Source organism: Bactrocera latifrons, unplaced genomic scaffold (genome assembly GCF_001853355.1).
Source record: "Bactrocera latifrons isolate USDA-ARS-PBARC rearing strain unplaced genomic scaffold, ASM185335v1 scaffold_0, whole genome shotgun sequence".
Lineage (NCBI taxonomy): Eukaryota > Metazoa > Arthropoda > Insecta > Diptera > Tephritidae > Bactrocera > Bactrocera latifrons.
The window spans coordinates 2,346,547-2,371,001 of NW_017534406.1; the positions used below are offsets into that span (position 1 = coordinate 2,346,547).

Sequence of the window (24,455 nt, forward strand, 5' to 3'; positions counted from 1 at the left end):
CATTTGAATCATTATTTGCGCGTTACATCAATGCCTGCCACCAGAAGAAAGCCGTCCAAGTCTAATCGGTTTCTGATGTCTATTTGAACTTCCTTTTGTGGACAATTTGACGTTTGAGGTGGTTTAAGCGGTAGTTGAGATTAAGGTAAAATTTTCACCTTAAATTGTTCATAGAGAATTTACAACGCTTGAACAGAAAGCCGTCGGCCATCATGACTCCTTTGCTTTTGCATTCATAACAGCGTCTCCAAGAAAGACATTTCCAAAATCGTGCCGACCAATATACCTCTGATAGTTGAGAACTCCTGAGAATACAAATTTCGGTTTCGAATTTGCTTATGCTTAACAAGATTTCCGTCTATATTTATACCCTGATATAAAGTTTGTCACCAATTTTCTAACAGCTAAAAAAAAACGTCGGGACCATATAAAAAACAAAGTAAAGCTAAGTCGATTTAACCATGCCCATCTGTCTGTTTATGCAATGTATCGAGATATCGACTTGAAATTTCGCTTACGCCTGTTTCCCCTAAGAAACTGTTCACATCTCGGAATTGGCAATATCGGTTTTCTAAAGCAATAAGCTGTCATTAAAACTGAGCAAACGAAATCAAGTGCTTGTATGGTGTATGCTTCCTGATTTAAAGAGGTATCGTGACGAAATTTCAAATAGGTTATAACCTAAGGCAACGAAATTTTTTGTTCATATTGGAACACTGTAGCATATAGCTGCCGTACAACTGTCCTATCAAAATCAAGCTGCAATGTAATTGTAGCTAAAATTACTTTTCTTATTTTTTATATAAATATGTCCACAATGTTCTTGTGTGTATTGAGTTATTGTTTAATTTCTGCTTTGCTTCCTGTTTGCGCTACAGTTAGTTAGTAGTCAATTTTATTTCTCTTTTATTTATGTGCACATTTGGAAGCGCGGTTCAATCTAACACATATTTCTTTTTATTCTACAATTTTGCAGCACCAACACCAGCAACTGATGCCCCGGCTGATATAGCGCAGCGTTGCAACACCGAAGAGTGTCAATTGCCATATTGCTTCTGCTCAAAGGATGGCACACAAATTCCGGGCGGTTTGGATGCGGAAAAGGTAAGTGCAAGCAGCGAGCAAAAGAAACAAAGTTGCATAAATGCTAAGCGACTCTTAGCTACGAAATAATAGTCAAATATACACAAGTTTGTATGTATATATCGGAGAAGCTATGCAATGTATGACAACAGCATTAAGCGGCGCTAAGCGCTGCTCTTTCAGATTGTTGCCATTTGCTAGCTAACGCTTGCAAGCCGTACCATAAATGCATAAATAAGAAACTTAGCGTCACGGGAGCGCAAGTTGCCACTGTACCATTTGATTTCCTGCAGTCAAATGCTGCAACTCTACCCTTTCACTTGTCGCTCTTAGCCAGGTTATTCCCGCTGTTTGGTTTATTGCAAATATTTGTTATATGAGGAAAGGTGATATTTAACAAATCTAACGGAAATATAGCAGCAACCGTTGCATGTTTCAATTCCGCCTTACTTAATCGATTTGGTTTCCCGTTTTATTAGCGGGAGAAAAGATTAAAGGAAGCACGATACGAAGTAAGAGTTCATAAGGACTGAAGTACGATATTTAATAACTAAAGGATTGTGTATTTATAGCACTTTGAATAATTAGCCTACGTGCAAGAAGGTGCTTAGCTCAAATTTTCTTCTGAGCATTTCTAGCAACTAATTTAGAATGTTGTTCTGCTCAAATGAGATGCATTTCTCGATTCGGATACTCGTGATTATATGTGAAAGCTGACAATACCATAAGGCCTGAGCTTTTCGTCGAAAATTGCCATACATTCAACTATTTATAACAACGTTCACTGCTGAAAAAAAGTTCACGTTCACTTCGAAGAACTCTCCCGTATCCTAGAAGAAAACAAGAAATTAAATTCTGAGATACCCGAATACAGATTGATTTCTTAATCAATATCGGAACATATTCCACGAATTCATATTTCGTTACGCCATTTCATGAACAAACGGTAACCAGACTTCAAAGACCATAACAAAGGTTTAGCGATGTCTGGACTGTAAACAGAAATTTTATTTTATAGTGCCTGGTATGTGTTTGTCCAGCGATCTTTCTTCTTCTTCTTTATTGGCGTAGTCACCGCTTACGCACTTATATCCGAGTTAACAGTGCCTCAGTCCTTCTTCCCTTTCGCTATTTGCGACAAATGGAATATTTCAAGCGTAGCCAGGTCTTTCTCCAACTGGTCTTTCCAACGGTGCGGAGGTCTTCGTTCTTCCTCTGTTTCCTACGGCGAGTACTGACTTGAATACTCTCAGAGCAGTTTTCATCCATTCGGACGACGACCCAGCAAGCGTAACCGCAGTCTCTTAACTCGCTAAACTATGACAATGTCTTCCGCAGAACCCTTCTCTCGAAAACTAGTAATACCGACTCTTCAAATGTTGTCATCGTCCATGTCTCTGCGCCATATACATATCAGGACGGAGAGTGTATTGTGGAATTTAATCTTTGTTCGTCGAGAGAGGACTTGACTTCTCAGTTGTCGACTCAATCCGAAGTAGCACCTGTTGGTAAGAACTATTCTGTTCCAAGATGGATGAAATTATATATGACTTCGAAGTTTGACTGTCAACAGTGAAGTGGGAGCCAAGTCGAAAGTGCGACGACTGTTTGTGAGATGACAGGAGATATAACCCCTGCCCCATGGAAGCAAACAGAATATCACAATATATTTTATGGATCAACTAGACATATTTTGTTTGATGGTTTAGCTATGAAGCATGTCAAGCCTAGAATCGTACCAATAGACCTGAATCTTTTGTTAAACGACGTCGTGTATAGGTCGTTAAAGATTTCCTATGCTTGACAACATAGCTGAGAATCTTAGATTAATTAAAGGCACCATTAACGGTGATTGACATCGCAGTATTGGCTCAGAAGACTACTATGAAAGCGGTAATGGAAATTACCACATAACAATATTTAAGAATTGTTAATGAAAAGAAGATTGATTCGCTTCTATTAACAACTAATGAGTTTTCGAAATTATTATATTTGAAGCAAATGCCGAACCTCCGTGAGTGCTTTAAAAACGAGAAAAATTTTTCAGGAAGTTCAGATCGCAAATGGATGAGCAGAAAACTGAGGTTAACTAAAGTCAAACTCTTCCCGCGTTTTTGCCACTTTGACTACTCTCTCTTTCCCTGTCTGACTCTGAAAGAGTATGGCTATCTCTTTCATCTTTCTCGCTCATACTATCTCTTGTCTCTCGAAGTCTTGTTTCCAATAAAGTACAAATATTCAAATCCTCTGCAGTGGCTTTTAGGTGAAGGAGCTATGAGATGATTATATTTGAAATCGGTTTTTCTACCTTCAAAAATTATTAATATACAAATAATAATTAATATATAAATATTCTTTTACTATTGGAAAAAGTTTTTATTTTTCAATATTCCAGTCTTAATCAATTAAGTTCATGGCCAAGCGAATAATCTCTTTTATAGTTAAAGTATTTATTTCGAATATTATTTGATATTTATTTCCAACGCCAACTTTCATAAGAACCATAACTCTTTAGTCTTTATAGGTATGTATGTACATGCACAAACACATATGCGTTGTATGGTGGCTGTGAGAATAAATAGCTAGCAGCAATTGAGAGCTAACAGTTAGATGGCAGGCAGAGGATTTATCGATGTACAAAATTAATCTCTTATTTGTGGTTAATTAAGTTATAATTAATAAGTTTCACAAGAAGCTTGTTGCAAAAACTATGATCCTAATGATGGAATAACTCACTTAACCATATACATACATCGATTGAGAGCACATTGTACATAGTTTGTGGGAGTACATGGCGTATGATTAATGTTCATATAAGTACGCAGTACGAACAGCGACAATATGACAAAGCGTTTCCGAATGCTATCGCCGGCATTACACATATACAGATAAAAATACACAAAGATACATACATATACATACATATTCATGTATATATATATAATGTGAGTAGTTATCATTCCATCATAATTATTGCTTCAGGAKAAGCGTAATCTTACCTCGCTTTGCTATCATATATTGATTTAAGGTGGTACTGCAGAAATGAAATTAACAATTTTTTTGGTCACATGTCTATCATTAATGACACGAAAGCCAAATATAATACATAAAGTTATTGGTGCTTTCTATAGTTGTGAAAGGCATGCACGGTGGGTCAGAAGTTGAGATACTTTTTCACAAAAAAAAAAATATTAATTTTACCTAAAATTAATGGCATACTCATAGATATTATTTAAATAAATTTTAGTCCTAAAGGAAAAAATTAATTGTTTAGTCCTTCCACAAAATATAAACGTTTTGTCGCATACCTTAATAACTTCGGAACGAAACGTCATGGTTTTATTTACTAAGCTACAAGACGACGGTAGTACCGCTGTCGCAAATGGATGGCATCCGCATGCAACCGAATATTGAAGAGATAGCAAAAAAGGCATCGATTGCCTTATACTGCTGTAGCGGAATGGCGCTCATCAGCATGTGTAATGAACTAAGGTTCATCCCAAACATGGCACTTGACGCCATCTTACACATTGTGCCATTAGACATCGTCAGAAAATATATGGCTGTGAAATTTGCTGTCAGACTTAGAGAATTTCGGTTTTTTAAGAACACTTGTTTAAACACGAAGAAATCCTCACACACATTGACGTCATACCGGATCACTTGAATCGTGAAGTTACCAAACCAAACACCGGCGGCTTCTTCTTTGCCAATATACCGGCGACGGAGTTGTGGATGGGAAGAAGCCGTTAGACGAGTGGATGAATTAAAGTTTATGGATGAATTAAAGCTTAGGGGATGGTTGGTGAAGAGGTTTACTATCAGGAGTTCTCTATAAACTGCAGCTTCATTGCAACTGACTATTGCAATGTTTTCCAAGCCAAGTTCCGAAGTGCTGCCTTCTTCAGAGAAGTGACCATCCACTCAAATAACAGGGCAGCTATATTAGACTAGAACTCATTAACAGTGAGTTCAGGGTTGGTCAAAGAGTGACTAACATCGCTACCAAAAGCATCTAGTATCTTTGTGATAATACTGGAATGGGTGCCAGGCCGCTGCCGAGACGCAAGAAATTGTAGCAAAGAAAGGCATTCTACAAGCGCTATCAGTATAATGGGAGCGAGTCGGTGCTCCCGAATCCTCTGGTGCCCTCAGTAAGGCTAGCCTTTCCCTAATTGTGGGGCTTTTGACAGACCATTGCCATATTGGCGTGTATGATGTAAAGGTGGGAATCTTACCAGACGCTTTTTGGAAGAAGACGAGTTGGAAAAAACTCAACACTTCCCTCTTGACTGTCCCGCGTTTGGGAGGTCAACACTTGGGAACTCATACTTTCAGACATCCCATGGAGCTGGCGGGAATGGAAATTACGCACCTGTGAACATTTTTATTGGCTACTAAGCGTTTTACTAATTTATAATTCGAACACAGTATTTCGTCATGTCTAATGCATCCGATGATTAAGAACTGCCCTACTGTATATATGTACTAACATATCTCAGGTAACTGATTACGGCATACTTCTATGTAGACACATCGTATTTTGTTGTCAGTTGTTGCCGGTTGTTTTGATTGCGGCTCTCGAATGCAGCTACTTACTGCATTACACTTCGCTACACTTAATTATTTTTGGCGCAAAGTTTGCCAAAGTAGCGGCGCTGCATCGTGCGCAAGAAGTCGCGTGTACGCCGGCAAATTAAAATTCGAATATCAAGTTGCAGCTTTGGCAGCATAACAATTTCGGGTTCAAATTTTTTACGTGCTTTTACAGGTAGTTATTAGCTGTGCTTAGAAGGAACCAGCTACTTAAAAACTCATTATTTAAGTATGGCAAGACTTACGCGCATGATGCACTCAGCTGGAAAGCACTTTAAGTTTATTAAAAAAGGAGTTTAATAGTAGTGAAAAGCTAAATATTTTAAAATTTACGAAATTTCGAAAATTTTATTCAATTCATTCGAATTTCTACGTATGCAAATGATTGCTTAGAATTATATAGAAATATAGGTCTTTAACTATTATTTAAATATAAGCCATTTCAAGCTTTAACAGTTTCTTATCTTTATACCAATTATTGAATTTTACGGCAAGAAAACTGCGCCAGCTTGGCAATCCATAAAAATAAAATAAAATAAATTATTGAAACCCTGTTTTGATGTGCACCGTTTTTCAGTGAACACGTTCTGTGTGGTGGGTGGGTCAAAATTAACCAGCGGCAATTTTCAAAATAGTTTCTTTTTGGCCTTACAACATGACATAAACAAAACATTATTTCTTCATCTCTAATCGCATTTTGCATTTAATTTGATGAGTTCTGAAGCATACGCCATTAATGATTTCAGTCTTCCGGGCACTCTAAATACAGATCATTAGCTTAGCGCCAAGGTATTCGAATATGCCCTTGATTTGGCGAGTAGATCTGATTAAAGATATGACTTTTTGAGTAATAAATAAATTTTTCATCACCAATCGTAATCTGATGCAAATTGATGGTCTTTCAACCTCATTTGGCTTCAGTTCAAATGGCACCCGATTTCCATGCTTTTGAATATATCCAGCTAATTTTGTAAGTTTTGAAATGGATTCTTGGGTGACTGCATTGAAAAAGATGCTTCCAGTTCCTCATATTGAAACTTTTTATTCGTCTTCCAAGCCAAATTCGCCCCTTTTACAAATTATTCTTGGCACTCTAACACTTCAAATAAAGCATATTCGCAAAGTGTCATGAATTTTGCCTGAGGTTTTCTTCATCTTAAAGTAATGAAGAAGAACTCCCAGCAAGCACAAAGTTTCACATATCATATTTGAGTGCAAAAATATGACTGTTGTTTACACTTCAAGATAATGACATTTACTGAAAAAGACGCACAAGCCAATGGCTTTTCAACGCAGGTTCGGAATATTGGAAAATGGACAAAATGTTTCTCATCTATTTGCAAACTGTACGAATATAGTTAAAGATCCAATACTATAGATTTACAAATTTCATTTTGTTTTTTTTTTTTTTTAATTTTGGTAAAATAATAATATTTGAAAAAAATGACCGGTTATTAGGTGCGCACCTTAAGTAGGTTAGGTTAGATTGCTGATCCAGGGTTCGCATTTGTCCTTTGATTAACTATAAAATAGAATTCTTGTGTTCGATCTTATAATGAAGCAGAGGGCCTAGTGACTGATACAAATTTGCACGTACGTTTACCTTCTATTCTTACCAGTTCGTCTACGAGTTGTCTGAAAATATGAGCTCCCAAGTGTTTAAACCTTGATTTCGCAAACGGGTAGATTCAAGAAGAAAGTGTTGAGATGTTCCCATCTTATCTTCTTTCATACAGCTTCTGTAGCTGGCATCCGGTAATATTATAAACCTTACAGTAAGTTCCTTTACACAGATTTTGAGCTAGCCGTAAATAAGCTCACTGTCTCTCTCCACCAACGGATTCTTTCAATTCAAAACTCCCTTGCAGGTATGTGAACAGAGAAAATGCCGCCACAGTTTGGTTTGGTGACTTCATGAGCCAAAAGATCCAGCATAATATCAAAACGTGCAACGATTTTCATATGCTTGAAGACACTTTGCTATAAATATATTTGGTAATGAAAAATTCAAAGCTCTAAAAATGTGTTCATTTAAACCAAGAATATTAAAGCTCCAAAGGGTAATAATGCAGTTATGATATAGTTTATATCATACTATATACTTGCATCAAAGATCTGAGGAGTTATATAATTTATTAAATTAATTTTTTTTATTTATTTCGAAACTTTACTCTTTTTTATATGCTATTTTATTTAATATTTTGAAAATACTTGACATTGGACAGTTAATAAATTTTATATATTAGGACCACCCTAATGTTAATTTCGAGATTATTAGGGGCACGCTCAGTATGATAGCCTAAAATTTTTGGGTAGTAAAAAAAAATTACTGTAAAAACTATTTTAAAATTTTAAGGATATATTGGTTGCCAAAAAAGTTTTGCGGTATTTTCGCTAGTTGGCGCTGAGAGCGCGTAGTTCTAGTTTTATTCGTCGCATCGGGTCATGCTATACCTTTTTGGAAAGCTCATTTCACGCGCTAACACGTTTTTGATTGATTGTTCTTCCTTTTAAGTCGTTCGTGAGTCATAGCGTCGCAAACATGGAGCAAAATAAAGAGAAAATACGTCATATTTTACAGTACTACTACGATAAAGGCAAAAATGCATCTCAAGCCGGCAATAAAATTTGTGCAGTTTATGGACCCGATACAGTCTCCATTTCCACCGTACAACGATGATTTCAACGTTTTCGTTCTGGTGTAGAGGTGGTCGAAGATGCGCCACGCTCCCGAAAGCCTGTCATCGAAAATTGCGATAAAATCGCTGAATTGGTCGAAAGTGACCGGCATAGTAGCAGCCGTAGCATCGGTCAAGAGCTGGGCATGAGTCATCCAAAAACATTTTATGAACAATCGAAAATTCAATGAAAATACCGCAAAATACCTCAAGACTTTTTTGACAACCTAATATTTAAGGAGTTTCCTGGGATAAAACACAGCTTTTTTTCAAAAAAAAAATTTTTTTTTCATATGAAAATGAAATATTTTATTCATATTCTCATCTCAGAAACTATTGGTTCAGCATGAAATTTTGGGACAATATTCTAGAGTTATTATAGAATTTAATAAAATAATAAAAAATCGATTATTTTGAAACCCGGAAACCCATGTAACCAATTAACAAACCCGATTTTTGAGAACTAAAAATTTTAGTGTTTCAGTTATTTTAAAATTTTAAGGGCTTATTTAGTGAAAATGAAGCGTTAGTGGATTGAAAAACGTGTGTTCATTATTGAACAATGTTTCAAATTTTTTCGTGAAGTAAATGCTGATTTTTCGACCGAAATCATCCTAGGTATGAATTGCATTTTCACACTTAGGGGTTTTTTTTTTTTGTATCGAGAAAAAGAGCACCTTTGGATTCGAAGCGTTGATGTGTATTTTGAACTGGAGGCATAATTTGGCCAAACCATTTTGAAAAAAATCTAGTCAAGCAGTGACTGTTACTGTTGCTCGATATAGCGAGATGATCATTCTGTTCGTTTTGCCAAAATCAGATGATATTGATGTGGCCAATACGGGATTTCAAAAAGAAGGAGCCACTTCTCATACAGCCCGCGAAGCACTTCAATTATTAATTAAGACATTTCGAGTTTGTGTACTCTCTGGTTTTTATGATCAGAATTGGCCCCTTGATCGTGTGATATAACTATTTGAAATACACTTTTTCATCTGGAACCACTATAAACTAAAATCTATCCCATTAAGTAGTAAAAATATAACCAAAAAAAAAATAAAATAATGCAGCGCTAACGCACATTAGTACTAGTACTTCTTTCCACTAACTCCATACACCAAAATCAATCGCCACAAATAAAAGCATTAAGTCGCCTTGAATTGCAAACTCAGCTTCCTTGCAAATGTACCAGCGCACACTGAGCGCTCCATTATTCCGGCAAACCACTTTATTGCCACAACTACTAGACACCGCTTACAAGTTCAATCTGCAACCAGAGCTAAGCGGCAATCGGCACAAACGCCGGCTACAGCTGCGTACAAACATTTCCAATCGACCATTAAATATTGCAAGTTGGCGGTGCCACAAATGCGACGAGCACGCGATAGTGTTGCAAGCGACGATTAATGACAGCGCTGTCTGACGGAGCAGCGCTGCAATTCACACCACACTTTTTTTCCTCCTTATTATGAACCGAGGTACTTGCAGTTTGGAAGCGTCGCGTACTTCTTACGAATTTCCTTGCTCCGCTCTGCATTTTTAGTGCTATTACTTTCTGCTTTCTTTAATTTTTTTTTTTCAATTTTTCCAATTTTTTCGGTTTGCACTTCCATTTGCGTTTAGGTTGACAGTTGCACGACGCTAAGTGCAACACAAATCTCTCACTCACCTCTCACTCGGTACCTCTCCTCCGCTACGCGTGCTTTGTCCTACATAAACTCACGCATTTTCATAGCATACTTAGCGGCGCACAATCAACCAACCAAGCAACCAGCCAGGCAGCCAGGCAGCCAGCCAAGCCACCGAACACTTGCTCACCAATCGCACTGATTATATGCTGATGGCGCGCTTTATTTGTCCTGAATTTTGCATAATATTGAATGGCATATTTCAATGCGCGCTTCCCCCAAGAAAATAAATCACGCTCAAACAGAAGAGAGAGAAAAAAAAATCAAAAAAAACACAAAAAAGAGAGAAAAAAAACGGAAAAAGCGAAAAAAGCGAAAAAAACGACACCGACAAACAACTCATAAAAATAATGGATGTGTGAAACGAAAGCGAAACGAATATCATGGCAGCGCTATGCGAAAGCCACAGGAAGCGCATAAAATCACCAATGGGTTATTTTTAGTTGAGCGCCAGCGATTTTTCAACAAACTCTTATCATTATTATTACGTTTTATTTTCTTTGTGTGTATTTTTTATTTTATTTTATTTAATTTTTTTTTTTTTTGTTTTTTATATTTATCGATTCCTTTTGTCATTTCACACAATTTGTGTGGCGCTCTTGCTTTATGGTCAGCTGGTGTTTGCATTTATGCACCGTTATGCGCGCTGATTACGTTCGTGAAGGAGGCGAACTACTCGTGGAAATCGTAGTAATCGCAGCAGCTGCGTTACGCTCACCGCAAATTGTGGATTTTAAGTGTCGTTGAATACCCGATAAGCGATTTATGAGCGTTGGCGTCATGCAAAAATATGTTGATGACAAGTGTTTAATGTTGTTTGCATACCTCTTAGCGTTGAATGAGAAATATGTATGTAATTTGTGTTGAAGTGTGAGTTTATTGGCGTGGCATTAGTTGGGACCTTAAAGCAGCGTTTACCAGTTATCTCTTTATTATGGCGCTACGGCACGAATAGCTTATTTTATTTAAAAGAAAAAAGTTAGTTATTTAGGTTAATAGTGGGAAAAAATTGTTGAAAATCGCTTTTGATGCAAAAATGTTTAAGCCAATGCAAGGCTAGTTCAACAAATGGAAATTTAGTTATATTGCGAGCTGGCCTTGACTTCACAATGTCAGCTAAATTATTTGATTCCAAAGGGGTTTAAAATATTCAGGGCGTGGTGATTGCACCCACTTATGATATTTGAAATTTAAAACTCATTAAATGCTTCTAAACGAGCTCTGTTTCAATTAAGCCCTCCTCTACTCTACTCACGAGGTTTTAGCACTATGTCCTTAACAAAGACTTTGAATTTGAAAGCTCCAGTAAAGCTATAGACGTGAGTTCAGTAAAATAAGTTATATAAAGAGTGATCCATTTCGAGCTTCTCTACAAACATTCGAAAAAACTTTTTTTGGCATTTAGTTTTTGAAAATTATCTCTTTCAAATTTTGGGCACGGCTACGTCTCAAATGGTTCATCCATTGAGTCCAATTTTAGCTGACTTGTTCGAGTATTTCGACTGGTAACTGGCTAATGGTACGCGTGATATTTTCCACAAAGCCTCTATCGAAGCGATACAGCCTGTACCCATCCTCACAGAAAAAAGTCTAACAGTGTAATATCACATAATCTTGGCGGCTTATCGACCGGCCCGAAACGTGAAATTATCTGCTCACCGAAGTGTCCTCCCAATAAATCCATTGATTGATGCGATGTGTGGGAAGTGGCACCGTCTTGTTGAAACCAAATATTGCCGAGACCATGAGCTTCAATTTCAAGCATGAAATTATCAGTTATCATGGTACGATAACGGGTTTTAAAGACTTATGGAACGATGATTCCACCGGCCCACAAACCACACCAAACCGTTTTTTTTTTCTGCGACAATTTTGCTTGTTTACGTAACCATTGAATCAGAAATGGTCCTCATCGTTGAACAAAATTTTACTTGAAATCTTCGGTTCTTCTTGGAATTTTTCAAAAGCCCGTAGAGCGAAGCGATGTCGTTTCAGAAAGTCGAGCGGTTTTAGTTCTTGCTCAGGCTGTATTTTGTACGCTTTAAATTAAGATTTCGACTTGAAATGCGTCAAGACGTCCCATACCTCAGTCTGAGTAACTGAGAACGGCGTCGAATCGACTCTCCATTGTTTTCGTGTACACTCTCAGCTACGCTTGCTATATTTTCATCACTGTCTGCTGAACGCTTACTTCAATTTGATAATTTATGAATTCACCCAGTTTTAGAAACTAATAATAAAGCACGCCATTCTGAGCCCACCAAATACTAAGCGTTTCTTTGGCGTCATAGAATCTATGACCTTACCTTTCAATCAATTTTACTGGTTGGTCAGGCTTTGATACGCATCCTGGGCTTAAAGTTATTGTAATGGATTAATTTTTCAACACCGGTCTTAAGCCGAAGCAAAAATGACTTCTTTTGTAGGGCTAAAGCAGTGTTTCTCACAACGTTCTCTCAACGTCCGTTGGCTTTAATTCACATGACATCTAATTTACTTGCTTTTGAATATATCTGAATGTTTTTATACGCTCTGCAATGGCTGCATGAATGACTTCCAAAAAAGTGGAGGTGCTTCTGTTGTTTGGTAACATTCTTCATTCAGGCACAAAGCTCGGTATATTTGAGTAAATTTAGTATTATTGTTGTCTGCGCTTGTGATGCGACGTTATATTGAATGTTTTCCAAAAATTTTCCATAATCTCATCATAGAATGAACTCTGGTATCTTTACTCATCTTTAGTATAACAAGAAGGAATAATCTCTACGAGCCGTCTTGAATCAACAGATGGAGAAAATATTCCGAGCTGCAGAACTGAATAGAGAAGGTAAAATCTTCTATAAGAGTGTACTTAATGGACACAAAAACCGCGCCGTTAGTTCTGCTTTGTCTAGAATGAATAAAGCAGCGAAGCAAATGAGTCAGATAGTGAACGAGGGCAAGACTAAATATCAAACAAACAGCCGCCGCATTCGGGACTTGGCTCGCATGTCACTGCTGACAGTCATAGCTTTGAAGTCGCAGATAATTTCGCCTATTAGTATGAGCAGCAACAACAATTTCAGCGTCGAAAACCAACGCAGAATAACTCTTAGCACTAGGTGCTACTTAGGACTGAGTAAGCAATTTATAAGTAAAGTCCTCACTTCGACGAACAAAGTCCAAACTCTATAAAACACTCATTATTCCCATACTGCCATGACATTTTCTGAAGAGTTGATCTTAGGAGTGTTCAAGAGAAAGGTTTTGAGGCAGATTCATGGTCCTTAGCGCATTGGCAAGGGCGAGTACTACAGGCAATGGCACAATGAACTGTACGAGATATTCGACGACATTGACATAGTTCAGCGAATAAGAAGACAACGGCTATGCTAGCCAGGTCATGTTGACCATATGGCAGAGAATACTCCAGCTTTGAAGTTTTTTTTTCGGTACCCATCGATGGAAGCAGAGAATGAGAAAGACTTCTTTTCCGTTACAGAAGTCATGTGGAAAAATACCTGACTGCACTTGGTATCTCGATTTGGAGTCAAATAGCGAAAAGAGGAAACGACTGGCGCGCTGTTGTTAAACACACTTTTAAATTACCCAAAACATCTGTTTCTCTACTTTCTCTGCTCTTTTTAAAGTTCAAAATGCTTGGCACACAAATTGCAGGCACAAACAATTTAAAACGCGCCTCAATTTATCGCACCGCAACCGACATTATTTCAACGCACCCACTCTTTCACTCAACCAACGGCTGTTAGTACGGTTTCGTATTGGTTTCGATTAAAAAAGAAAGTACAAGAGAACAAAAAGGCAAAATTGTGCTCATAAATAACTTTTATGTATTAAGCGAAATTGATATTTTACCATTTCCGATCAGCGCAATTCATTTTCATTCTTACATTTCCGCACTTTCGCTTCCCAGTCGTCCTGCCGACGACGCGGCGCACGCAATGTGCCACTCACCGCGCGCCGCCACACGCCAACGTGAACAAATCGTTCAATTGCTGCTCTTGCCCACTTGAAACTTACACTTGCCGCGCACGTCGCAGCTTTGCGGTCAGACGGCAGACGGCAGACTCCCGTCAGGACCAGCGACAAACCGCAAGCGGCACAAAGGCAATGCACGACGTAGACGACCGAGACGAAACCTGCGCAAAGGGAGATGAAAGACACTACCATGAAGTCTCACACACACTTGCTTGCTGTGCTGGCGTACGCGCGCCGGCGAGCGAGCAATAAATTATGTTGTGCTGATTATTTTAAAATTACTTGCAATTGATGTGACTTCTTTTTATGCATCTATTTTCCGTTACATCTTTGTATTTTATAGTTTTTTCTCTTTTCTGCGCTCCGCTCCCTTCCTCTGCTTCTGCAGTGCAATTAAACTTTTTTCTCGGCTTTTACTTGCGCATTTCTTTGCTGCTTGCTTTGTAGTTTTTTCTATCAATTTTTTCTTCTCTTGTGTGTTCACTTCGTGCCTTAACGCGATTTCTTAGTCAGCAAAAAGTGCCGCTTGCTCATCTAATTAAGCTCGAGCGCTTTGAATATCGCATTGCATTGTTGTTTTTGTGCTTATTTGTGCGATTGGCTGTGTGCTCGCTCTTCTGCGTTTCCAATTGATTGATTTTGCTTGATTTTCCCTTTGTTGTGTGAAATGCAAAATAAGTTTTTTTCTGCAATTACCATCATTTTCATTGCAATTACCGTTACTTTTATAATATTTTTCCTATTCTTTCTATTTTTTAGATTCCACAAATTATCCTGCTAACTTTCGATGGTGCTGTAAACTTGAATAATTACGATCATTATTTGAAAATCTTCAACGGCAAGCGCACGAATCCAAATGGCTGTGCAATTCGTGGCACTTTCTTCATGTCGCATGAGTACAGGTGAGTCGTACATAGCCGGACATAGTATTATAGTGTAAGATAAAGATAAAGATAAAGATAAAGATAAAGATAAAGATAAAGATAAAAATAAAGATAAAGATAAAGATAAAGATAAAGATAAAGATAAAGATAAAGATAAAGATAAAGATAAAGATAAAGATAAAGATAAAGATAATGATAATGATAATGATAAAGATAAAGATACAGATGGAGATAAAGATAAAGATAAAGTTAAAGATACTGATGGAGATAAAGATAAAGCTAAAGATAAAGATAAANTAAAGATAAAGATAAAGATAAAGATAAAGATAAAGATAAAGATAAAGATAAAGATAAAGATAAGTGCATAAATTAAGAAAAACGTATCCAAAAAACATATGGTTTGTTAGAAAAAGGAAAATCATTATATGTAATATGTGGGAGTTGGGCTGTTATCGATCCGATATTTTCTATTATTGCCAATACTTTATACCACTAACTTCGCATTACAAAAATTTTCCCTGGGTTTCATAAAGTACATCATATACAATCCCCAATCACATGGATTAAAGTCAGCCGGATGTTCGAAAATTCTGATATTAGTTAAGTCAGGGAAATATGGACCCGATTCCACCCATTTTTGGTACACCGATATACTATTATCAGAAAAACATTCTCTCTGAGTTTCAATTGTATATCCCAAACCTTGTTGTCAAAAGTCAAGTATAGATACTGGTTTCCATATATTCGGTATCCCGGGGATTGAACAAGTTTTCATGGATTTGGACAGAAAATTCACAAAATTACAGTAGAGTCGTCAAAGGGCGAAAAAAGGAAGGATACTTTGAATAACCGAGTAATAAGTAAGTTTCCGAAGACCTAGTCAGTTTGCTTTGTAATCGCTGATGACTTTAACTGGCACACAGAGTAGTTAATCTAATTTGCCGATAAAGCAAGCCAAAATTGTTGTAAAACCGTCATATCTACTGCAGACCAATCAAGTCCGGAGGTGGGTTCTGGTCGTTAAAACGAATATAGTGTGTTTATTAGAAGCCTTCAGGAAAAGGTGGCCGTTTTCTTAACTGATGAACAAATTCTCAACCTTTGTTAAATTTATAAGTAGTCCTTGGTACAAGATTTAATAAATTTTTACCCACAAAATAAACTTCCCAGTCACTCTCTCCAAATAAATCAATTCATGCAATAATTATTGTATACCATTTAAGGCCGTTTCTCCAAACGAAAACACTCATTTCCAAGCGCATTAAGCTTACACAACTCGCATTTGTACGAATTGTCTGCAAGCAGACGAGTTTGCGCAAACAGCAACACATTAGCACTTTTGACTGACACATGCTAGTCAGCGCCGGCAGACGTCGTCACACACCCACACTAGCAGCTAGCAGCAACGCACATGGTTCGTATCGCCAATTGAAGTGGCAACAAACTTTTCAGCACATCCTTCATATGAATGCGTGAAAGACAAAAATATCGCAAAGTTACTTATACGCCCTGGCGGCGCACTCAACTGACTTTCAATGAACGGCACTGTCAAGCATATGCAAAAGGGCTGGAGGCTACTACTGTAATAAATGAGTAAACTTCAACTTGTATGCAATATTTTGCATACAACCCGCACAACAACAACAATAAGAACAACTGCGATGTGTACAGATACAATAAAATAAGCTTAAAATGCTGGCAGCAAGCAGAAATTATTTTTAGCGCATAGCAGTTGAGAGGCAATAGTTGGAAAAATTGCTTGCATGGCTGGCAAAAACTAGAAATTTTAATTTTTTAAATGTTTGAAATTTGTTTTTGTTGCCATCTCTTTTGGCGTTGTGTGAGTTAATGCGACGACAAGTAAGTGGGTGGAAATTTAAAGTATTTATTGTTAAAAAAAAATTTGCAAAATAATGTTGCTTTAGGAAGCTTGTAGGATTATTACGCAATTTATATCAATATTGCAATTTAAACAAAAAAAAAGTATTGTTTGAGCAGTCCTTCATATCAGAAAATCCTGTTAATTAGATTTAATTGAGATAGATCAAGATGTTGAGTGAGCTAACTTAGATCACGGCTTATGAAGTCAATGACCGTTTTTATACATTTATCCAAGTCCAAAACTGTTTTTAAATTTAGCCAAGTCAACAACCTTTGTTTATGTTTCAGGAAAGTGACCCCATTTGTTTACAGTTTATGTGGTCAATGACATTTTTCTTTACATGTAGCTAAGTTAACAAACTTTAGTCAACATCCTCTAGAAAGAAATTTATTATAAACTGCAATAAGTACGAAATAGACTACTTTGGAACTAGTTCAGAGCTAATAGCTAATTTCCTACAGGTTAGCTCTCCAATGAGCATAAATTTGAATGAGCAGAGGCAACATTTTCTATCATTTGTAGCAATATGTGGTCTGTGGCCATAGCTGACCACAATTGGATTGCCCGAAATTCTAAATTAAATATTTTATGAATGCAGTCAAAGAAGTTGCGCTGTATCCAAAGCATATAACAATTATAAATGCTGTATAAGCAGGTTCATATACTTGGGCAAAATGTGATTTAACATAAAGTCAAAATATACACGGTTTAAACAAATTATAACCGGGTTAATGAAAATATGCTTCATTTTATTGAAAAAATCTTCGTTATTTCCCAACTGGATTTTTTTTTTTTTTTTTTTTTGCAGATAGCTCCCAAAAATACAATTCCTGCTTTAAAAATAGTATCCAACATAAACTCTTTCTTTATTTTCAATGAACATGGAATTTCTTGTTATTCAGCAACTGCGCCTAAAACTTTGAAAAACCAATATTATAATGCCGAACTTTTTGCTTTACAATGAAGTCTTATTAATTTTTTTTTTTTTCATAAAAAGATTTCTTTAAAAATTGTACAGAATTAACACTATACATCAAATGTACTGAGGATTCATTTAGAAATTCTGTGTTGCTCATACGACAAGGTGTACTTTCACCTTCAAAAAAAAAATCAACTTGACAACCTAACACCCTAATGTACACGTATCCATCTATAAAATTATAGTACATCATATTTTCCCATTCACCCACCCACACACATACTCCCACCTCCTCCCTCTAATACGTCACTTGTGTGTTATCTGCTCTGAGCGCACTTCACTTGAACTGCTGAAAAACGTCACGAGTCCAAAAAACCAACGCAAATGATTTAATGTGACTGCGTTTCAAATTGTTTCAAGTTATTTCGCGTTGCGTTGATGTTCTGGCGACATAAAATATGGCACTCCCTCTACGCTTTCCATTTTGTCCGCCACAATTTCTACAGCTTTTTTCGCCGGCTTCGGCTGTCAACTGCTCTCAACTATATTTCGGCGCTTTCCACACATTCAAAAAATTTGAAACAACAAGATTTATTTGATATTTCAAGTGTAACTTCGTTTCCATGACACAAAAAAGTGCGAAAGTTTCTCTGAGCTGTGTAAGTACAGACCTCCAAAAAAAAAGTCAAAATTCAAGAACTCTTGTAAAATGCTCTGAAGCATTAAGTTTGAAATGTGTGGGCTCTTGAGTACTTGTTCACTTAAGAAGCGGCAAAAGTGCGTATGTTGAGTTTTCTTTTTTAAAGAAAGTTTAACAATTTAAGCACTGAATGCCGCCAATGCTTTTCTACAAAGTATTTTAGTGCATAGAAGATGTCACATGGATGGCTGATTACATATGTATGTATATGGAAAAGTGAAGTAATTCTTTGACAAGTAGTAGAAGTAGTTTTGGAAAAGATGCTGCACGCAAAAAAAATATTTTTGAAAATGTCTTTAAATTTTACAATACAAGCATGAAAATGGGTTGTAATCTGTGATGTGAAATATACCCGGTATGGAACTTCACAAAATCTATAAATCGTGTTCGACTATTGAGAATACTGACCTGCTAATAACTTCTAAGATAAACTTTGTGGAATGGTTTTGTGTTAAACCATGAATTTATCAGCAAGATATCGCCTTGTACCCAATGCAGCTGCAGTTACTCGCCAGAAATGTAACATTAAGCGACTAGGCCGCCATAAGCCCTGACTTAATTTTTTAAACAAAATGCCGCTTTTCACCCTTCACTCTCTAATTGAGTTCATGTCATAAAATGCACTTAGCACAAGCTAACTATATTGGGAAAAGCTACTCGACAAAAAAGAGTTAAACCACTTTACACCCGTAAAATAATGGTTAGACCCAAATGGGAACTGACGGCTGATGTAACTCATTAGCTGTACACAGCAATTGTTAGGCTGTTTAAAGCATTCGTTGTATTGGTATGGTGGCCAATATGGAAAATATGGAAGATATGGCCAATATGGTAAGATGTATAGAAGGCACAAAAAGAGCAGCGAGTGTATGCAGTAGTGGAGCTCCTAGAACTACGCATTGCAAATTTACTGCCAATAAACTTGGTATGAATAGCTAATAGCTCTTTGACTGGAGAAATCTTGCCCAAGCCGCCAGTAATTAGGAGACTTCTAAGATACTTAGTAAGCTTCCATCTCTACCTAATACAAATTTTCACGTAGCGCAAATTTATGAAATCCTAAAAAATTTTGTTTAACTTGGATGTAGTCCTCCCTTCCAGGAAAAAGTGGGTAACCGGTGTTGTGGACAAGGACGCAGAGATAACCATTTCTATGGATTCAAACAATATAAACAAGTGTGGGTTTCTGTCTTTTCAACAAAATTAAATACTAGAATTGCCTTCCGACTACTAGACTTCCAAGCGGAGATCACATCAATTAAAGAAAGCCTTCATGTGCTGACAAGGAGTTCGCTCAGCCAAAGAATATATTTATATATCCCGATAGCCAAGCTGCTTTGAAATAACTAAAGTATCTTCAGGTGACATCAAATATAGTGAAAAGGAATATAGTGTCTAGTCCTCTTAGTGGATCTAACGATAAACCTGCAATGGGTTCCAGAACATAAATATATCCTTAGTACCTATGAAGCAGATAAGCTAGCAAAAGTGGGCACCATACTACAAAATTATTCCCAAAAATAGGAAATATTACTCTGACTACTTGTAGATTTCTAATCGATAAACATGTTTTAGTGGTAACTGAATCTCAGTGGAGACAATTCTTGACTTCCTCAACTAGCTGGAAACTTCGCTGCCGTCAAAAGGAATGACGTAAGAACTTTGGTGGGAGTGCTGGCAGGTCTTATTGGCAAACAAGCCAGCAGACTAGGGATACCGTAAAAGGGCTGTTGTAGAAGCTGTCAGGAGGTAGAAGAAGAAGGGACTATAAAACAAATTCTATGAGAATTTAAAGCATTTTATAGGAGATAAAATATTTATTGAGTTTTTGACAATATTTTCGAGGTTGAACAGTGAAAACTGTTTGTACTGATGACCTTCATCAAGACCACAGGCTGGTTCAGAGAGGATATAATAGACTAACAGTTTCACAATAAGGCCCCCAAAATCCACAGGTGGTCGTTAGACAAACACTCTATATACATATCTACCTAACAAACCTTCGATAAGGCGTCATAAGAGAGAATAAACAATCTTCAATTTTGTATGTCAATTTGGACATAAGTTCACTTTTTTACTGCCTTAGGCAACGCTTACGCGGTTATAGCCGGAATAACAACAGCGCGCCAGTCGTTTCTTCTCTTCGCTATTTGGCATCAGTTCGCAGCCAGGTCCTTCTGCACCTGATCTCTTCAACGGAATGGAGGCCTCCCTCTTCCCCTGCTTCCACCGGCGTGTACTGAATCGAAAACCTTCTGGAGTGTACTCTTCCATCCGGACAACATGACTTAGCCTACGCAACCACCGTCTCTTGATTCGTTGAGCTATGTCAATGTTGCCGTATATCTCGTACAGCTCATCGTTTCATCGACTGCGGTAGTCGCCGTTGCCACTGCGCAAAGGACTATAAAGCTTCCGCAAAACTTTTCTCTCGAACTCTACAAAGGCCGACTCATCACTTCATCTCATTGTCCTTGGCTCCGCACCATAAAGCAGAACAAGACTGATGAGAGACGTATACAATGTGGTTTTTGTTCGTCGGGAGGGGAGTTTACTTTTCGATTGCCTACTCTATTTAAAGTTCTCGCTGTATTATGTATGAATATAATCAACAATTATTTAAAATCTATTAATATGTATGCAAACCTTTCGAAATCTAACTTGCAACAAATCGAAATTGATATTCCTCGATTGAAATTAGGATTAAAGGAAATATATTTACATTGATTTAATTAGCTTTTAGCTCCGAAAGCTTTTGCTACACATTAGCTCAACTCTAAGTCCTTCTTTATTCCCAAATAACTTCAGCGGATTTCCCACTCTTCGAAAAGTTGGTGGGCCCCACTCAAAATACGGACAACATTAACCGGGAAGAATAAAAGTTTTGCGGCATTAACGGCGAAATAAAATTTTATGTTTGCATAATTTGAAACAAAAGAATCAACCGCATGCAATAAAGTTACACCAAAAACAGAAAACAGAAAACAGAAAGTAAAAAAGCAACAACAATAAAAACAAAAAACACATCGACTAAGCTGAAATCCAAACAAATCTGCCACAAAATTGAACACTATCTGCACTTACACACAGCCACACACATCACACTGCCCACCGAATGCAGTGAGTGAAGTGCGAGTGGCGCTGCGAACGGTGGTCGCCATTGTTGCATGCAACAATAGCTGCAGCACAAAATAGAAATTAAATTTGCAAACTTTTTTGGCTGGATTAGATTACTTGTTTACAACACGAAAGTAAAGCAAAAGCCGCAGCAACAGCAACAACAACCAGCGCCACAACAGAAGCAACTAAACATGAATGCGCGCAACAACACAAGCGCTTGAATTGCTGCATGTGTGTATGTGTGTGTGCGTGTGTTTGAGTAAGCAATGGCGGAGAAACGGTGCAATTTGAATATGTTAAAACCCTACCAAGTGCATTGTTTGATTTTTATTGACGTACACATCCGCTTACAACCACAGGCACACACACACGCACGTGCAACGAAAGCCATCACCACCACCACCGCCACATATAAGGATATCCTTTACTTTTGTTTAATAAATTATACTGCCATGTGAGTTTGTTGCTGTTGTTGTTGTTGGCTGCTGAATAATATATTATTGTTTGGATTTTCGGTTTGCAGTCGGCATCGCATACCTATTCTGCATTACAATAGAAATTTTATTATTTTATTATTTTTTAAAAGAGTGGCAAGAAGCAAGCAGCGTTGGGTGATTGGTAGTACATGGATACAATCATTGTTGTTTAGACCTATCGTGTTGTTAAGAGAGTGCCGAACGGAAACTCAATGTCAGATAAAATATCAACGAGTATATTGAGTTGCTTATTGCTGAGACAAAGAGTTAAAGACCGCATAGACTTTAGACTTTACACATCCCCACAGAAAAAAATCTAATGGTGTGATATCCCATCCACCAGACCAAAGCGTAAAATGATCTGTTCACCAAAGTGTTTTCTCAGTAAATCCTTTGATTGAGGCGATGTGTGGAAAGTAGCGCATTCCTGTTCGAAGCAAAATTTCGCCGAGTTTAGGAGCTTCAACTTCAGTCATTAAATAGTCGGTTTTCATTGCGCGTTAACGGTCGCCATTGACGGTTACGGCATTATTTTTAAAGAAATACGGACCGATGATTCTACAGATCATTCATTGCCATTTCTGGATGAAATAGAAGCTCTTGAATCTCTTCAGGTTGCTCATCGTCCCAAATGCGCCAATTATGCTTATTTACATACCACTTGAGTCCGAAATGGGCCTCATTGCTTAACAAACTTTGGCTAGAAAACGTCAGATCTTCTTGGAACTTTTTAAGAGCCGCTTCAGAAACTTAACATCTTTGAATTTAAGATCTCGACGTAAAATGTTCCAAGTCATTTCAAACATCAGCCCGAGTTGCTGCGAATGACGCCGAATCGACTCTCCACGGTCTTCGTATACACTCTCAGTCTCGACAGAAATATTTTTTTCACTGTGATGGACGTAAATACCAGCAGTATGATACCAGTCAGCACGAAGCATTACGTCAAATTAAAAGGTTTTGCATTTAAAAACTTCAAACTGGTATTAAAAACATTGCTCAACTTACCCAAGTTGTTTTAAAATGTCTTATGACGCAGTTTATAAAGGGTAGTCGAAAAAGTCCTTTCGTATTTTTAATCAAACTTCAACTTATTTTTTATAATTGTAATGAACTCTAATGCAAACTCATCTTACATTTTGGTCAACCACTTCCTTTCATTTTTCTTTTCATTATTCCATCAGTTCAAAACTTTTCAGGTTTCTCAGCGAAAACTGATTTTTCACAGGCTTCTCTTGAACGAACTTTACTCCATTAAGGGAGTTCTGCATTGACCGAAACAAATAGTATTCTGATGGTGCAAGGTCCGGGCTATATGGCGGATGCATCAAAACTTCCCAGCCAAGCTCTCCCAGTTTTTGCCGAATCATCAAAAATGTGTGTGGTCTAGCGTTGCCCTGGTGAATGATGAAGCCCTTTCTGTTGATCAGTTCTGGCCATTTTTTGTCGATTGCTTGCTTGAATTCCATCAGTTGAATGTAGAATCAATAGTTCGACCAGGCTGGAGCAGCTCATAGTGGATGATTCCTTTCCAATCCCACCAAACACTCAGCATAACAACAGGAGTAAATACTGACTTTCCGACCATTTGTTGAACTTCACCATTCTTGGACCATGATATTTTTCGCACATTATTGTTGTATTTGAACCACTTTTCCTCTCCTGTTACCATTCACTTCAGAAATGGTTCAATTTCTCTTTGCTTCAGCAAAGAATCGCATATTTTAATTGGGTCTATTAAATTTTTCACAGACATTTCGTGTGCTACCCAAAGAGCTTCTTCGATTATGATTTTTGATGCTGAATTTTAAGTTCCATAGCAATGTCATACTGGCTTATGTGATGGTCCTAGTCAAACTTTTCCAAAATTTCACCGACTTTTGCAACGATATGTCGATAAGAGCGAGTTTTATTTTTCATATCGAAATTTTCAGAACGGAAGCGAGCGAACCATTGACAACAACCATGGACTTCACAAATTTCATTGGTGGCTTGCGTGACATTCTTCCCTTTTTATACAAAAATTCGAAATATCGCGAATTTCTGCATTATTTTCACTCATCTTCGAACAGCTGTAACTTTTTTCAACTTCCCCGAATTTAATTTTTTCGGTTAAACGTAGCTTTAAAACTCACCTTTCCATGTGGTATAACACAATGGGATTGGTAGTACTGGAGATGTGCGACTGCAACGACATCTTTGACAAAATTCGAAAAAACTTTTTCATCTAACCAATACTTTGAGAGTAGTAAACAATTGTGTCAATGAAGTTCCACTTCTTCTTCTTGATTGGCGTAGACACCGCTTACGCGATTATAGCCGAGTTAACAACAGCGCGCCAGTCGTTTCTTCTTTTCTACGTGGCGCCAATTAGATATTCCAAGTGAAGCCAGGTCCTTCTCCACTTGGTCCTTCCAACGGAGTGGAGGTCTTCCTCTTCCTCTGCTTCCC

The 24,455-nt window shown here is 37.4% G+C and overlaps 1 protein-coding gene across 1 annotated transcript in view; it reads left to right on the top strand.

Moving 5' to 3' along the window:
• LOC108978241 overlaps positions 1-24,455 on the top strand; it is a 98,333-nt gene that overhangs the window by 41,171 nt on the left and 32,707 nt on the right. The window contains exons 4-5 of the mRNA XM_018948440.1: positions 977-1,104; positions 14,783-14,925. Of these exons, the coding sequence (XP_018803985.1) occupies positions 977-1,104; positions 14,783-14,925 (271 nt within the window). The remainder of the gene's footprint in view (positions 1-976; positions 1,105-14,782; positions 14,926-24,455) is intronic.